General features: G+C 47.3%; 1 protein-coding gene across 2 annotated transcripts in view; it reads right to left on the bottom strand.

Moving 5' to 3' along the window:
• Positions 1-17,866, bottom strand: part of LOC147750962 (cadherin-99C-like) — a 172,637-nt gene that overhangs the window by 92,185 nt on the left and 62,586 nt on the right. For both annotated transcript variants that reach the window (XM_086937395.1, XM_086937387.1), the window contains exon 6: positions 15,049-15,159. In XM_086937395.1, the coding sequence (XP_086793521.1) occupies positions 15,049-15,159 (111 nt within the window). The remainder of the gene's footprint in view (positions 1-15,048; positions 15,160-17,866) is intronic.

Raw genomic sequence — 17,866 nt, 5'->3', positions numbered from 1 at the left:
TGCAAAAGAAATTCCTAAGATTAGTTAAAGAACACGTATAGGGATTTTGGCACCATTTGTCCTTCATACTCTTTAGCTGCTGGGGGAAATGTGGCTTTTCATACAGGAATGTTGGTTTGGTGTCAATGCAGAGATAGCGATCGCAGATGAGTTTATAGATGGTGTCACTGTATACATCGTTGTTGGTGTTATTTTATTAAAGGAATTTATTTCTGTGTGTACACTGTAACCTTCGGAGTTGCACCCCACAAGTTGTGTGCACATAAAATGCCCTGCATCTGAAAGGAGTTTATTATTAGTACAAACTGACATTTATTTATTTTGTTTTTAATGTATGGGAAAAGAGTATTTCTACTTTTATCCTGTTTGGTTGAGTCCAGATATTCTAAATGGTTGAATCTGTCCATTAAATGTATGTATGTATGTATGTATGTGTGTTCTTATATAGCGCTCGACTTACCGGTGGGCATCTCGGCGCTTGCATTGGGAACCCGTCCTGGCTTTTCCCTGTGAGATAACCCGTACTGGGCATCCCCAAGGTGAAAGCCAGGCATCCCGCCGCGGGGGGGCCGTAGTGGAGATTAAGCAAGTTATTGCCCAGAGTTGCAGAGTGTGAACCCTTGATTCGAGTAGGCACCAAAGTGAGAATTAACGAGTCCGTGGACACTTGGGCTCAGACCCTGCCACGGCGGGAATTGAACCCTGGTCCCGGGTCTGACCTCTGCTTCAGGGAATGCCTCCTCTAACCATTGAGCCACACACAAATCGCCGTGTTCCTGGAAGGTAAGGTATGAGATAGCATTTAGAGGCCCTTTTTTTAGGTTTTGACTGGCCATGCGCTTTGCGCATGTGCCAAAAAACCTCTTGAGTTGTGTGTGTGGGTTTGGGTCGGCCCTCGTCATTCATTGGCTGGCTCCATAAATGGAGCCTAGCCATTGGACGAGCGGCCTGTCCGTCAATGCCGGACCAGACACGGGGGCGTTCCCGACATTCTTTGGCTTTTGCCGACGTCACGCGACGCCGGGAACGCCCCCGATTCTGGTCCGGCATTGCCGGCACCTGCCTCTGCCTTCCTGCTCGGGACATTGCACAAAAGACGCTCGATAGCCCCTCCCTCCCGCTCCGTGGCAGCCCGTCTCCCTCCCTCTCCTCAGGCCGGCCGGCCAGCTGAAGGAAGCAGCCGTCCGCCTCCAGCCAGGGCCGCGCTGGGATTGGCCAAGCCGGCCGAGCCTCCACCACGTCATCGGGAGGAGGAGTGGAGAGCAGGAAGCAAGAGATCTGCCAGATGTCCAGGTGAGTGCTTTGTTTTTTAGTTTGTTGCTTTGTCCGTGTGTGTGTGTCTGTTCCCGCCCCTCACCCTCCCGCTGTCAGTGTGTGGCCGTTCCCGACCCCCCTCCCGCTCTTCGTGCCTTTCCGCCCCCCCCTCCTCCGTTTACCTCGTGTGTGGCCGTTCCCGACCCCCCTCCCGCTCTTCGTGAAAAGGCAAACAAAAAACATTATCAATAATTTGATAGCCCTTGGTGGGGAAAACATGCCTCTGGAGATTTTAACAATGCCGCACAGGGAGAAGGAGGGAAATGCTTTATTGATTAGGCCGCGATGAAAGAGCCCTGTTTCCCGCCCGCCCACACCCTTCATACTCGGAGACAGCCTGACTGAGGTAAGCGTGCCGTCGCTCGTCGTGTTAATGCACACGCACTTCACGATGGAGATAGCAGAACAATGACGAAGAGTAGTGAAGCACACGCCCCTGCCTCATCTTTGGATCATGGCCAGTGCGACACAAGCTCCGGAGAGCACCGCGATGGCGTCGGGAGTTGTCCTGTCTCCATGCTCCCCGGCCTGTCATCACTTCTGCGCGACAACCTCTAAAGGTCATTTCAATTGTTTCGCTGGGGGTGTTTTCTATGCTTTCCTGCAGCTCTGTTTTTGCGAGTAAAATAACAAAACCAAAAATATCTACGTTTGCATTTAAACTGCTCCTCGTGAACAGTTAAGACAGATGTGGCCATGTGTGAAGATAAAAGGGCTGTGTATTATTTGAGGGGAACGGCGAAAGAATGCAAGGGGTTTGGGGACCACAGCTTCATTTTTAAAATAAATAAAGGCCCAACGTTTTTTAGGAGGCCATCCCAACTTTCCACTGGCTGAATACTGGGATGTCCGAAAAACAGGTCTTCCTTGTCTTGCTTCCTCATCATGATTCTTTCTACCAGGCAAAAAAAAACACATTAAATGCCAACCACTTCCGATTGGACCGCGAGACACATTGTTATGCGCTTAACTCGGGTTGTGTGTGATCTGCCAGCAAAGTCACGCGCTGTGAACAAATCACAAAGGAGGCCGTGAAAGGGGCGGGGGGCGAGGGGGGGAGCTGATGTTCTGGCAGTCGCAGGTGACAGACCCCTAACAAGTCCCCGGGAGCAGAGGAGAAGTTTATAGGCTGCTAATAAACTGTGACCAATCGGTGAATGGCCCTAATTGTGCCATGCTGGGTGCAGGGCACAAGTTCTTGGGAGAGACCGCACTTGCTCTCTCGTCCCTCCACAGTCGCAGGGGCCTCGGAGCATGTGGCAGGCTCTGATGTTTGACACACTGAATGGGCGTATGTTCCTTGCATTAAACGTGTAGAATATCTAATTATGGCCGCACAATGATGATTTATAGCCAGAGGCATATGCAAACAAGACGCTGTCGCCCATTTAGACAGAGAAGACAGCCCTGGACCGGCTGCTCGTGCGTTTATTAAAAGGAATATTTGACCAACCGGTTAACTTTCAATTACTCTCCATTCACGGCCCATGAAAGTAAAAACATTGGGTCCCCTAAATGGTAATTTACTGCTCTTGCTATGGCTCATTTATCAAATTAAAATTGGCTTGAACCACAATCACGCTCCCTAAGAAATAATCTACCGGAGAAAAATATGAACCCCCCCTACTCACTAATACTTCAGATGGTTTTACATAAAAATAAGAAGAAAAATACTTTTCTGATGAGCATGATTGAGAGTGCAGATTGAGAGTGCAGATTGAGAGTGCAGATTGAGAGTGTAGAGTGCAGATTGAGAGTGTAGAGTGCAGATTGAGAGTGTAGAGTGCAGATTGAGAGTGTAGAGTGCAGATTGAGAGTGTAGAGTGCAGATTGAGAGTGTAGAGTGCAGATTGAGAGTGCAGATTGAGAGTGGAGCTTCAGAGTGGAGCTTCAGAGTGGAGCTTCAGAGTGGAGCTTCAGAGTGCAGAGTGGAGCTTCAGAGTGGAGCTTCAGAGTGCAGAGTGGAGCTTCAGAGTGCAGAGTGGAGCTTCAGAGTGGAGCTTCAGAGTGCAGAGTGGAGCTTCAGAGTGCAGAGTGGAGCTTCAGAGTGCAGAGTGGAGCTTCAGAGTGCAGAGTGGAGCTTCAGAGTGGAGCTTCAGAGTGCAGAGTGGAGCTTCAGAGTGCAGAGTGGAGCTTCAGAGTGCAGAGTGGAGCTTCAGAGTGGAGCTTCAGAGTGCAGAGTGGAGCTTCAGAGTGGAGCTTCAGAGTGCAGAGTGGAGCTTCAGAGTGCAGAGTGGAGCTTCAGAGTGGAGCTTCAGAGTGGAGCTTCAGAGTGGAGCTTCAGAGTGCAGAGTGGAGCTTCAGAGTGGAGCTTCAGAGTGCAGAGTGGAGCTTCAGAGTGGAGCTTCAGAGTGCAGAGTGGAGCTTCAGAGTGGAGCTTCAGAGTGCAGAGTGGAGCTTCAGAGTGGAGCTTCAGAGTGCAGAGTGGAGCTTCAGAGTGCAGAGGGGAGCTTCAGAGTGGAGCTTCAGAGGGGAGCTTCAGAGTGGAGCTTCAGAGTGGAGCTTCAGAGTGGAGCTTCAGAGTGGAGCTTCAGAGTGGAGCTTCAGAGTGCAGAGTGGAGCTTCAGAGTGGAGCTTCAGAGTGCAGAGTGGAGCTTCAGAGTGCAGAGTGGAGCTTCAGAGTGGAGCTTCAGAGTGGAGCTTCAGAGTGGAGCTTCAGAGTGCAGAGTGGAGCTTCAGAGTGGAGCTTCAGAGTGCAGAGTGGAGCTTCAGAGTGGAGCTTCAGAGTGCAGAGTGGAGCTTCAGAGTGGAGCTTCAGAGTGCAGAGTGGAGCTTCAGAGTGGAGCTTCAGAGTGCAGAGTGGAGCTTCAGAGGGGAGCTTCAGAGTGCAGAGTGGAGCTTCAGAGGGGAGCTTCAGAGTGCAGAGGGGAGCTTCAGAGTGCAGATTCAGAGTGCAGAGTGGAGCTTCAGAGTGGAGCTTCAGAGTGCAGATTCAGAGTGCAGAGTGGAGCTTCAGAGGGGAGCTTCAGAGGGGAGCTTCAGAGTGCAGAGTGGAGCTTCAGAGGGGAGCTTCAGAGTGCAGAGTGGAGCTTCAGAGGGGAGCTTCAGAGGGGAGCTTCAGAGGGGAGCTGCAGAGGGGAGCTTCAGAGGGGAGCTTCAGAGTGGAGCTTCAGAGTGCAGATTCAGAGTGCAGAGTGGAGCTTCAGAGTGCAGATTCAGAGTGCAGAGTGGAGCTTCAGAGTGGAGCTTCAGAGTGGAGCTTCAGAGTGGAGCTTCAGAGTGCAGATTCAGAGTGCAGATTCAGAGTGCAGAGTGGAGCTTCAGAGTGCAGAGTGGAGCTTCAGAGTGCAGAGTGGAGCTGCAGATTCAGAGTGGAGCTGCAGATTCAGAGTGGAGCTTCAGAGTGCAGATTCAGAGTGGAGCTTCAGAGTGCAGATTCAGAGTGGAGCTTCAGAGTGGAGCTTCAGAGTGGAGCTTCAGAGTGGAGCTTCAGAGTGGAGCTTCAGAGTGGAGCTTCAGATTCAGAGTGGAGCTTCAGAGTGGAGCTTCAGAGTGGAGCTTCAGATTCAGAGTGGAGCTTCAGATTCAGAGTGGAGCTTCAGATTCAGAGTGGAGCTTCAGATTCAGAGTGGAGCTGCAGATTCAGAGTGGAGCTGCAGATTCAGAGTGGAGCTTCAGAGTGCAGATTCAGAGTGCAGATTCAGAGTGCAGAGTGGAGCTTCAGAGTGCAGATTCAGAGTGGAGCATCAGAGTGCAGATTCAGAGTGGAGCATCAGAGTGCAGATTCAGAGTGGAGCTTCAGAGTGGAGCTTCAGAGTGGAGCTTCAGAGTGGAGCTTCAGAGTGGAGCTTCAGAGTGGAGCTTCAGAGTGCAGAGTGGAGCTTCAGAGTGCAGAGTGGAGTTTCAGAGTGCAGAGTGGAGCTTCAGAGTGCAGAGTGGAGCTTCAGAGTGCAGAGTGGAGATTCAGAGTGCAGAGTGGAGCTTCAGAGTGGAGATTCAGAGTGGAGCTTCAGAGTGCAGAGTGGAGCTTCAGAGTGGAGATTCAGAGTGCAGAGTGGAGCTTCAGAGTGCAGAGTGGAGATTCAGAGTGCAGATTCAGAGTGGAGCTTCAGAGTGCAGAGTGGAGCTTCAGAGTGCAGATTCAGAGTGGAGCTTCAGAGTGCAGAGTGGAGCTTCAGAGTGCAGAGTGGAGCTTCAGAGTGCAGATTCAGAGTGGAGCTTCAGAGTGCAGAGTGGAGCTTCAGAGTGCAGATTCAGAGTGGAGCTTCAGAGTGCAGAGTGTAGATTCAGAGTGGAGCTTCAGAGTGCAGAGTGGAGCTTCAGAGTGCAGAGTGGAGATTCAGAGTGCAGAGTGGAGATTCAGAGTGGAGATTCAGAGTGGAGCTTCAGAGTGCAGAGTGGAGCTTCAGAGTGCAGAGTGGAGCTTCAGAGTGCAGATTCAGAGTGGAGATTCAGAGTGCAGAGTGGAGATTCAGAGTGCAGATTCAGAGTGGAGCTTCAGAGTGCAGAGTGTAGATTCAGAGTGGAGCTTCAGAGTGCAGAGTGGAGCTTCAGAGTGCAGAGTGGAGATTCAGAGTGCAGAGTGGAGATTCAGAGTGGAGATTCAGAGTGGAGCTTCAGAGTGCAGAGTGGAGCTTCAGAGTGCAGAGTGGAGCTTCAGAGTGCAGAGTGGAGATTCAGAGTGCAGATTCAGAGTGCAGAGTGGAGCTTCAGAGTGGAGCTTCAGAGTGGAGCTTCAGAGTGGAGCTTCAGAGTGGAGCTTCAGAGTGCAGATTCAGAGTGCAGATTCAGAGTGCAGATTCAGAGTGCAGATTCAGAGTGGAGAGTGGAGCTTCAGAGTGCAGATTCAGAGTGCAGAGTGGAGCTTCAGAGTGGAGCTTCAGAGTGCAGAGTGGAGCTTCAGAGTGCAGAGTGGAGCTTCAGAGTGCAGAGTGGAGCTTCAGAGTGCAGAGTGGAGCTTCAGAGTGCAGAGTGGAGCTTCAGAGTGGAGATTCAGAGTGGAGCTTCAGAGTGCAGAGTGGAGCTTCAGAGTCCAGATTCAGAGTGGAGCTTCAGAGTGCAGAGTGGAGCTTCAGAGTGGAGCTTCAGAGTGGAGCTTCAGAGTGGAGCTTCAGAGTGCAGAGTGGAGCTTCAGAGTGGAGCTTCAGAGTGGAGCTTCAGAGTGGAGCTTCAGAGTGGAGCTTCAGAGTGGAGCTTCAGAGTGCAGAGTGGAGCTTCAGAGTGCAGAGTGGAGCTTCAGAGTGCAGAGTGGAGCTTCAGAGTGCAGAGTGGAGCTTCAGAGTGCAGAGTGGAGCTTCAGAGTGGAGCTTCAGAGTGGAGCTTCAGAGTGGAGCTTCAGAGTGGAGCTTCAGAGTGCAGAGTGGAGCTTCAGAGTGCAGAGTGGAGCTTCAGAGTGCAGAGTGGAGCTTCAGAGTGCAGAGTGGAGCTTCAGAGTGCAGAGTGGAGCTTCAGAGTGGAGCTTCAGAGTGGAGCTTCAGAGTGGAGCTTCAGAGTGCAGAGTGGAGCTTCAGAGTGCAGAGTGGAGCTTCAGAGTGCAGAGTGGAGCTTCAGAGTGCAGAGTGGAGATTCAGAGTGCAGAGTGGAGCTTCAGAGTGCAGAGTGGAGATTCAGAGTGCAGATTCAGAGTGCAGAGTGGAGCTTCAGAGTGCAGAGTGGAGATTCAGAGTGTCAAGAGCAATGCCAATAGCTCTAACTTTAACAAAGGCAAAACCATTGCATTGTAAATGCTTGTTATCTCATACCTTAATGTGGGCTATATTATTTTGATAGGACTGTTATTTGACATTTGGGAAAAGAACGATGCGATCAGATGATGGTTTCACTTGTTCAGTGTCCTTTATCTTTTGCATTTATGCATACCTGTCAACTAGCCCACTTTTCCCTTCTGTTCATCCGCTTGACAAACAAAATGACCCCCTAGGCTTTAATTGAATCACCAGGGCACACGTTTAAAAGTCGACATTTGATTGATAATCTGCAATGAATTTTAAAATGACTTGTTTTTGCTTTTATGGTCTTGTGAGGCTGAAATAAAATATTTCTTGACTTGACTAAAAGTCGACAGTCCTGCCCATAAGGCCACATCCCATGCCTGATACTTTACCCTTTCTCTGCATTCCTCATCTCGTGCATGTGTAGAAAGTGAGGAGTATTTGTGAGAGTGGTGGGGAGGGAGCCATAGGAATCCCATTTCAGTCAGACATCACAAGTCCTCGTTTAAAGAGGAGACAGGATAATGCAGTCAGATTATTTTTGAGCCTACAATACAACACAGTGAACGGTGGCAGTCCATGAACAGACCACTACTGGTCTGGCGGTTCGGAGACAGCCTAAACTCACATATAGCACGGTTCCTGCACTGCTCAAAAAATTCGACTTTTGTAAATTCAGTGCACAGTTTACAGCAGGAAGTATGATAAATCTGTCATCTTATTATGTTAAAAGCTTAACTTGTCCCTGATGCTGATTCTTCAGGCTGTTCAATACTCTAGTGATGCAGCCGCACACAGAATGTTATAGTGATGTTGACTTGCATCAAAGCACTTGTCTTTCTGTCTGTGCGTTAAAATGCTTTGGAATGTGTCCATAATTCTTTCCTGAGGCAAGCATCTATTCCTGAATCAAACTGCATGACCCAGTGTGTAAAAACTGTATAGCTCTTCAATACCTGGTAGCACAGCAACCAGGATAATGTGCTGCATGTCTAAACACTTATAAGGTTCAAAAGGCGAGACCTATTGGCTATGCCAATGTTTGTTACTGCTGCTGTTTTCTCTCCTTTATATAGTGCACAGATATCGCAGAACATACAGTAGTCTGGGAGAGAGTGAAATGCTTCTGAGGTTTACTTTGCAAACTGGAGTGTGTCTGTATATTAGTGGTTGAATGATGTGATTACAATCAGAAATGTGTCTTTGTTAGATGATTGTGTTTTGCGGTCGGGTGCCTGAGTAGCTGTACAGTATGTGCCTGTTTGGGATTTCTGGCACCATAGCATGCAACAATGTCCCCATAGAAGGGAGAACAGTGGAACATTCCAAATACCAACACTCCAGTGACTTTTTATGGCTTCACTTACAATTCCTTCAGGACAGTTGAAACACAACGTACTTCCCTTATATAATAATAATAGTAATAATAATAATAATAATAATAAGACATTTTATAAAGCACAACAGCTACCTCAAACAGAGGTGTCCCAGTGCTAACGCAGCCAAGCAGGACAAATAGAATGTGAGGGGACTAGCATTGGCTGAATAGCCATGTCTTCAGTGCTTTTCTGAATTCCAATTCAGATTGGATTAATCGAAGTCCATCAGGGAGGGAGTTCCATAATCTGGTCGTCACCACCGTAAAAGTTCTGCTTCCAATGTGGGATTTCGCAAATTGTGGTACGCACAGCAGATTCTGGGAGTTCGATTTTACAGAGCATTCCTGTTGATAGGGGCGAATACGTTTCCGAATGTGGCTGGGACAGATACCTCTCAGGGTCCTGAAAGCTATCGTCAGTGCCTTGAATTCTATCCGTTTAGCTACCGGCAGCCAACGGAGCTTTTTGATATGCGGAGAGATGTGTTGTCTAAAAGGTACTCTTCTGATTAATCTCGCAGCTGCATTCTGCATCATCTGCAATCTCTTAATCAGATATGCAAGCAGCCCAAGGTAGAGACTATTTGCGTAGTCCATTCTCGAGGTCACTGTTGCATGGACAACAGATCTTTGACAGCTCTCAGAAAGGAAGTGTAGAAATTTCCTCAGACCTCTCAATATGCCAAAGCAGGAGGGTGCAGTAGAGTGTATTTGGGTTGAGAAAGTTAGGTTGGATTCCCATTTCACACCCAGATTTTTCGCTGTGGTTGAGGGGCATGGGGGAGACCCATTTCCTCCGGCCACCACTGTCCAGTTGTTGGTGGGGAAGCCTTGCCAAAAAACAGGAGCTCGGTTTTCTCTGAATTAAGCTTTAGCTTATTATTTTTTATCCAGCTGGATAAGTCCGTCAGGTATTCCCTGAGCCTTGCAAGGAATTTGCTGATTGGTCCTTGAAGGAGAACACAATCTGGGTGTCGTCCGCATAGGAGATATCTTTTACTCCCCATTGCGCAATGAGCGAAAAGAGTGGAGCCAGATAGATATTGAAAAGTAAAGGGCTCAGTGCCGACCCCTGTGGTACCCCACACCATAGAAGTTTGGCTTCCAATTTAAAAGGGTGAAGAGTGACCCCCGCGTGCGGTCGCTGAGATAAGACTTTATCCAGGTGAGCGCCGCCCCTCCTATATACTAAGTTGACATCATTGATATAGCTAAAAAACAAAAAGAATCTGATGAGATTGTGACACCTTCACTTTCACCTACTAAGACTACACAGATATATTACAATTTAAGAATTAAAAGCTACAGAAACAAAATGTCCAGCAGCGCCCACTGTTTCCCCAGGGGCGTAGCTTTAGGTGGGCGGGGGGTATTTGGGTTGTTACACCCATGTATTTTGTGATAAATAGTTGGGTGCATGTGCTTTCAGTCAGGTATGGTGAAAAGTCTGTCAGATTTCACCAGGATTTCTCCAGGAATATTTACATACACGCAGACAAAAATGCACACACACTCTCTCCCTCTCTGTTTTTGAAATTCCTCCAAAATATTGTTTTTTTTAATTTTCAAAAATTGTGTTGACTCTTAGTACTCTTACCAATCCACATTCCTCTCCCTTACCACTGCCATTTAGGCCCTTCTCATGCACCATGCGTGTCCAATAATGTATTTAAACATTATATGCCAGCCTGACTGTTGGAAAAACTGAAACTCCCCTCCCATCCCCCAACCCTACTGACCATGCTACGCCCCTGTGTCTCCCTTGACCCAACTTCTAGTCTAGTCCACAACTGGGGAGACAGCAATTTTATGTTTCTGTTCCTCTCACTCTAGATTTAGATAATGGTTCACAAAATGCACAGTGCATATGTGAATGTTGTCATCTACAGAGGCAACCAGTATGTGCCATTCGGCACATGTGCACCGAATAAACCCCTGCAGGGTCTCACGCGGGCTGCAGGTCTCGGCATTGGGCTTTGACCACAATTACAATGTGAACGCTTCTGCAGTTCTTGGAAAAATACAGTCAAGATGTGGTGGGATGATGAGAATTTAACACACCCGCAGTGATGCCTCTTGAAGATGAGTTAAATGTGGGGGAGATGTTTTTTGGACAGCTTCTATATGCGCATTTCCTTCTCATTAGAATTCTTCAGGAACAGTGTGGTCCATATCTTTTAAGGTTCAAGGATGCTGGCCATGCTCCTTCTACAATCAGTTGTGGTGCACATAAGATGAGCTCAGACAACGCCTTATTTTAAAAACATATTATGGCAGCACACTAGATCAGCGCTCCAGCATGAGTCTCCATAGGCATTCTGGTCTCAGTAGTCTTCTTACCGTTATTCCACAGTTTACTAATGTTGAAGCAGGAAGCGGTGTTTTTCAAGAGTACTCTTCTATGCAGGCGGGTGCTCCTGTAGACCTGCGATATTCCAACATGTCTGGGCAAGAAGATGTTCCAAAAAGTAGACACGTCTCCGCAGGAGAATGCTGCTGCAGGATGCAGAGGTCTGTGCTGGTGATGGCCTTGTAGGGTGGCCAGGTCAGTGCAGCAAGATGATCTTGTAGGGTGATCTTATCTTTGCAGATCAATGTTCCTGTATTCCTGTACAGGGTGCCCATATCTGTGCACGATGATGATCCCGCAGGTTGACCATGTCTGTACAGGATATGGTTCCTGCAGGATATACCTATCAGTGAAAAAATACTCCTGTGGGGTTGCCATGTCTATTTAGAAGGAGGGTCCGTAGGAGTGACCATGTGTTTGCACAACAATATTCCTGCACAATAGACCCTTCTGAGCAAGAGGCTGTTCCTGCAGGCTGCCAATGATAGTGCAGGAAAATTTTAATGTGGATATACCTGTTTGTGCAAGATAATTATCCTGCATACCAGATGTCTGTGTAGGTGAATGATCCTGTAGGAATGCCATATCTGTCAAGATAATGTTTCTGCCGGGCTATGCTCCTGTAGTACAAACTTGTCTGGACAGGAGGATATTCTAGCAAGGAAGGAGGGGAACAGAAGTATGTTTCATTTTCTTCAGGGAAAAAGATCCTCCAGGCAAGGGCTGCCACTGGGGAACGCAAGTTCTGTCCTGGAAGACTCTCCCTCATTTCCTGGTTTCTCAGGCTGCTGAAATTGTAATTCGTGACGTTTTTTAGAGGGCTAGTGGTAGAATGTCATGAAGGCGCGTAAGCGTGAGAAGTGGAAGGACAGATTTATGTACTCAATCAGCCATTCATTTCTGTTTGCAGTTTTACATAGGGTGATCCAAGCCACGGGTGGCGTCAGGGCGCTGTACAGGAATAAGTGAACACCTGAGGGATGCAAGTGACCTGGTTAACACAAGAAAGAAAGCCTCAAAGTAGTAGTCATGGTAACATATGCTTTAGGAAACCCTGACGCCCATGGTGACGAAAAGGATCAGGGGGGGCCAGAGAGAGGATTTCCCTGCTGGGGCTGTGGGTGTGGGCGAGGGACAGCTTTATCCCATAATAGGAGCGTCCACCAGAACCTATTAGGGAAATTGGAAATGAGGATTTAAGACTCCAACAAGGAATGGAAACTGACAGCTTCAATTACAGTGTGGGTCCAGACGCTGGGAGTCGCCCTTTAAGGCGCTGTCTAGAGGGGGGGGGGGGGGGGGGGGGGGGGGGGGGGGAGGCAGGATCTGGGTGCCCTGGGATTGTAGGAGATGCTGATGGGAGAGGGGCGGTAAATCTCAGGAGCGCGGACTGTTGGTCAGATATGGTGATATGCTGCTCTGCTTTTTATTGCGGCCCAAAATAATTGAGTAATGTCAATCGGTTGAATGACTGAACAGGGCAATGGGGCTAAAGGGACAGTCATCACAAGAAGTTCCGATGGTTTTACAGATTTTAAGGTTTTTGTTTTTCGAGATCATAACCTGCCCTGAATTTTCATTAGGATGTGTGAGGCTATTTCTTTTAATATACATAATGCAGGTGCATTCCATCAAACCAGCCTGAATCATTTTCACACGTGTTTCTTAGATTTAATAGCCTTACATCACAGTAAATGAAGTCATTGGCTCAATAGCCCATTTACAGAAATCCAATTGCATTATTATTGTAGTTGCTGACGTTGTAAAACATTTCGTCACTCGTTGCTTCAATGCAACTCCTTGTGGTCCATGATATACACGTGGAACATTTCCTCAAGCTGTGCATCATCGTAACTCCTAGTATATATGTATCTTCAGGTGGTGCTCTTCAGAAGAGTGCAGCAGAACTAGAATGTTGTTTCATCTTCCCAGCACAGCTCCTCAGTAACCTACTCACTAACAGCCTTTTCTGCAAGAGAACGAATAGTCCTTCTTCAGTCTTCAGGGACACGCCCTGCATCTTTCAACATGTAGAGAGTGTTAGATAAGAGAGTATAGGGGGAGGTTTCCCCACCAGGCAGAAGTCATAGTCGGTTGTCTTCAGTGCTTTGGAATTGACCTGTGCAGTTGATTCGGAATGACTGACAGGTCATAATCACCCAGGCGTCGGTTTGCTGCAGCTTGTTGTGGCGCTTCTGTGACTTTCCTTGTCGGTTTCTGGATGATTTCCACCTGCGGACGTGTGATTGCTCGGGGTCTGGAGGGGTGTGTCGTGTGCCCTCGTGTGACAGGCGGACACTCGAGCATTGTCACATAAATCCTCTCACTTTGAAGTCAAAGAAAGAAAAGTAAGCAACAAGCACCAAGCTCCCTGGCATTTGAACTCAGACTTTGAATGCACAGCAAGATAAGAACAAGATTTCAAGGCTGTTTGCATAAATTGAGCAATGGTGGAAGAAAACAGAATATAGAGTTTGGGCAACGGAAGGAACAAACTCAAGCTAGACAGCCTAAAACAAATCAAGCCAGCAATTAGAAAGCAAACGAATGTGCGTTACAAACCACAAAGCCAATGGTATGCAATGGGCGGAATGCATTTCCGGGGGGGAGGGAGGGGCATGATGGCGTGGCATGCTTCATCATCGGGCCGCGCTCCTCGTTGGGCCTGCCCTGCAATAATTCCATACCAATCTTCTTAGATAGTTCTCGCTGTGTCCTTCAACACTGCAGGCATTCAAGTTGCACGTTTGCAACCTATTTGGTGATAAAAAGACCTCAAGTGGCCATTGGGCATTGCAATGCTGGCCCAACTAGGAGCACAGCGCGATGATGAAGCATGCCACCCTAGGGTGGGTGAGGGCTTGTGCTCCACTAAGCGAACGCTTCCAGTGGCCACTAGGATCTGAACACTGAGGGGTGAGTGGCTGAAAAGTCAATGTAGCTGCACCTGTCCTTGCTGCATTCTGAGAAGTAGATTAGTTAATGACTGGGGTGGTGAGTTAGTAGGATCTAGAGCTTCTTGTCTCAGGGGATAGATGGTTCATGAGAAGCGAGTAGGTGACTGACACCAAAGGCACCTGCACGCCCGAAGTGTACATTAAGGAGACTGTGGGCCTCATTTATGGGAAATGATGCATCGCTGCGTGAAAGCAGCGATGCGTCACCTTTCACTGCGCACTACTTGCGACATACCTGATGCGTCATATTTAATGTATGACGTATCATGTCGCAAGGAGTTACAGATACGTCAGTATTTTTGACGTATCTGTAAGCACAAAAGTGACGCATTGCTGGAGTGTGTCACAAAAGTGACGCAACAGCAGCAATGCGTCCTTTCACATGCGGCAAGCCCCATGTGAAAGGGCCTGCGTCAGTCTTACGCCTGCTGTGAGGCAGGCGCAAGATTTTGACGCAACAGCGTCCTAAAAGTGACGCAGTGAAATCTCATAGATTTCACTGCGTCACTTCTACGACCCTTCCTTGCGTCAATACGCCCCCCTTGCATACATTATACCTGGCGCAGGTATAATGTGGCGCAGGGGTTTACAAAGTGACGCATCTACCTAGATACGTCACTTTGTAAATATGGCGCATTTTTTACGCCACCGGTGGCGTAAAAGTGACGCACTGCCTCATAAATGAGGCCCCAGGTTCGGAGGGATGCCCTTGTACCCAAGCATAACCACAACTGGGGCAGAAACTACCTGAAGGGTGGTACCTACAAGACTTGGCTCCGCTGTGTCTTTCAGTTATAGAGGGTTGTTGCACCAGGACAGCGAGGAGGGGGTGAGGTCCCCACTGACTCTGATGAGCTGTGGACTCCTTTGAGTACTTTTGCCTCAGAGCACGCAGAGGTCTCTCCTTTAGACTCAGATTCAGTATGAGTGCAAGTGTTGATGGTTCCTTTAGAAGCTTGGACTTGAGTAGATATAATATTTGATTTAGCGTATGCAATGGTTTAGCATATGCGAATATGCTCTTTTTAAGACTCGTTTTTTGCCCACAATACATTTTCTGTCTCTTCAAAACTCGGGAGAGTGTACCCTGTTGAATTGGAGGTTCCATTAGGATTGTGACGTATCTGTAAATGTCCAATCACACCTCCGCGCTCACAACTGTTTGCAAAAGCATTGCAGTTGCTTTGGCAGGCGAAAGACCGGTCGTGTGGTTTCATGTGTCGTGCCATCTCCTAGGTCAGTACGGATGCCCATGTTGCCGTGTCTGGCATGGGCGTGAGGGCATCTGTTACCATCCAGTTATTACTACAGACAGACAGCACTGCCTGGTAGAACAGGCATGCACTTAGAAGTGGGTCATCTGGCAATGCAACCTATAGAAGCTAACTCGACACTCACCACAACGTAAATGACAAACTCCAGCTCGTGTTTGGTCTCGTAATCCAGCGGCCGGGCCAGCACCACCTTCCCGCTGTTTGGCATGTCAATCCGGAAGTACTTGGCGTCAGCCTGCAATGCAAACACAATTTCACTTATTTACACACATCTAAAAATGTCACTGCTGCTCTGAAGGAACCAGCAAAAAAACACCATCAGCGCAGCTGTCTGACAATTTCAAAAGCCCATGTTAAGCGTGTTGAGACGGACACATGTAATGGACATGTTTAAACTCCCCATTAATAGACACTGAGAGGTCTACTCCAGCTGCCCTTGCAATGCATTGAGAAGAGGGAAATACATACTAAAATCCGCCAATGCAATGTGCTGTGGCATGGTAAGTGACTTCCTCTAATTCCACACTGACTGACACTGTGACTCGGTGGCGGATGTGATCCAGCTGCCCGTTGACTTGTACTGGGCACAGAAACATGCCCTAGCAGCCGATTGAATTCCATAGGAGCGCAATGAAGGCTTAGCGTCTGAATTAAAATTCACTTGGTAACCCGAGGGACATGCTGAAATGTGAGCGCCATGCTCCAGCTGCCATTGAGATGCATGTGGCACAGAGGGGATTACGTTTAGTTAAAGCAGAGAAATATAAAAAATAACCAAAGACAGTGATAGTAAGGTTTTATATGCTGAAGGCTCAAGTAATAACTGGCTTTACCGCTTCCACCTCTTTCTTGATATACGTGCCCCAGCACACACATAGGTACGAGTGTGGGAGGATTACAGAGGTGATACTAGCGATGCTGTAGTTGTGCTCATCTGAAGAGAATGGGACTCAAAGTTGAATGTACATTTAAAACAAGCATTAGCAATGCCAATAGGTCTGGCATATAAATGACTGCGTCTCTTCAGTCATTGGTGGGTTTAGTTACTAAATAATGCATTATATATGCAGTCAATCACACATCTTTGCACACATGCATCCAGTCATCCATCCACAAAGTCATGCATGCACCTACTTACGCAAACAAATAACACACAAAACTCAACATCATATGCAAGAAGAGTTAAAAGAATATAAGTGGAGAAGAAAGCATGGTGCTGCCTAAATATGGCAGGAATATGCTTGAAGTGACAAACAAAATTAAACATAGCAGTGGGTGGCCTTCTTGCCATGATATTGTACATGGTGTATCATTGTTTTAAAGTTTCAGAATTCCACATTTGGAATCAATGTGTCGGCCTTCTTGGAATAGTAAAACCATAATACATTGCAAACAATACTACCTCATTCCATTAACGTAGCCCAGTTTTGACGCACTGGCCCCAATGGATGAGGCGCATGCCAGATAAAATGAGCAGCATGAAAGCAGCCCTTTAGCACTGCCTGGGGCTGTAATATGCTCTAAAATTAAAATAAAAAGAGGAAAAGAAAAGCAATGTAAGGGGACCTAGAAAGAGCAGAAAATGAAAAGCTAAAGGAATGGCCAACCAGCCATGGCACTGATTCGCACTACATTTTAGGGGGATATGCGTATGTATTCAGACAAATGCATTACTTACAGGGCAACAGAGTCAGCGGGAGAAGTGGGTTGACTCATTGAGCCCTACTATATGTAGTCATGGATGAAAGAAGAGGAACCATAAATGGCACAAACCAGTGGCAGAAGAGGCTGAACTAATGCCCTTTTATATATGTATATATATGGGTATGTAGGTATGTTTGTAATACATTTTTTTTCATCACAAGATCATTGCAGATGATTTAGTCTGTCAGGCATTCCACGGGGATTCTAGCAAAAAAATACAGTTTAAATCCTCTACCCCTAGGGTTTTTTCAAAGAGGGTAATCAACACCAAAACCCTTACTCAGAAAGTTAATAAATTAAATTCCATGTAACAATATACCTGCCTACAGGCTTAAGAACAGTGTAAAAATAATACACAATTAATAGCCTATTTCCTTTAACACTTGGCTCTCACAATAAGTAATTCTTATCTACTGACGCTGCATAACTTTTAATATTAAAAAGATGAAAACCATAGGATCTGACATAGCATTTCCCAAGAACCAATAAGACCTATGGCCATTACTATAGGTTTGACACCATAACCAGCATAGACCTACTGAAGTGTATAAATATCTGCAAAAATACACTTGTCAAAATATTATACAAACCTTCTTAAGAGGTCAAATAAGGATTATCACAGTGAAAAGCATCAATTCTTAGGATTTATTGGAGCAGGTGACCAACACCAAAATCTTGCCTGCTACAGAAAGCGGTGCGATTTCTTGTAACAAAATACCCATCGACAGCCTGTAACACGATGGGCCAACAATCTACTGTTAGAGTACTATAGGCTTAGGCAAATGCTTTTCACAATAAATAAGTCATACCTACTGCCTTTGTCATAACGTTTCATACTTAATAGATCAGACCTATGTCATCATACATAACGTTTCACTTTTGAACCAAACAGGTTTGTAGCCTCTATCATTAGTTTGTCACCATGGCCGGACGGGGAACCGAAACCAACCCTGGCAAGGAGCATGGCCGACCCCAGGGAGTGTGGGGGAGTGCTAGAGGAAAGCTTTGTGCCGGTTTTGTTGCTGGGAGCCGATACTGCAAAACTGTCCCCCGGTAACAAAAATGCCCCCGAAGGGGTCTAAAACTGGCCCCCGCCCTGGCAGCCCACTGGGGAAATGCCCAGTGGCCCCTACAGCAAGTCCGGCCCTGCTTTTCATCATAATCATAATCAATGTATGCCCACGGCATTAAATGTAAGCTTTCCCACAAGGCAATCACCAGGAATACGTTCATAAAAT

This window comes from Lissotriton vulgaris, chromosome 1_1, assembly GCF_964263255.1.
Source record: "Lissotriton vulgaris chromosome 1_1, aLisVul1.2, whole genome shotgun sequence".
In the NCBI taxonomy this organism is placed as follows: Eukaryota; Metazoa; Chordata; class Amphibia; order Caudata; family Salamandridae; genus Lissotriton; species Lissotriton vulgaris.
The sequence above is the reverse complement of the archived record's forward strand: the minus strand, read 5'-3'. Positions and strand labels throughout refer to the sequence as shown.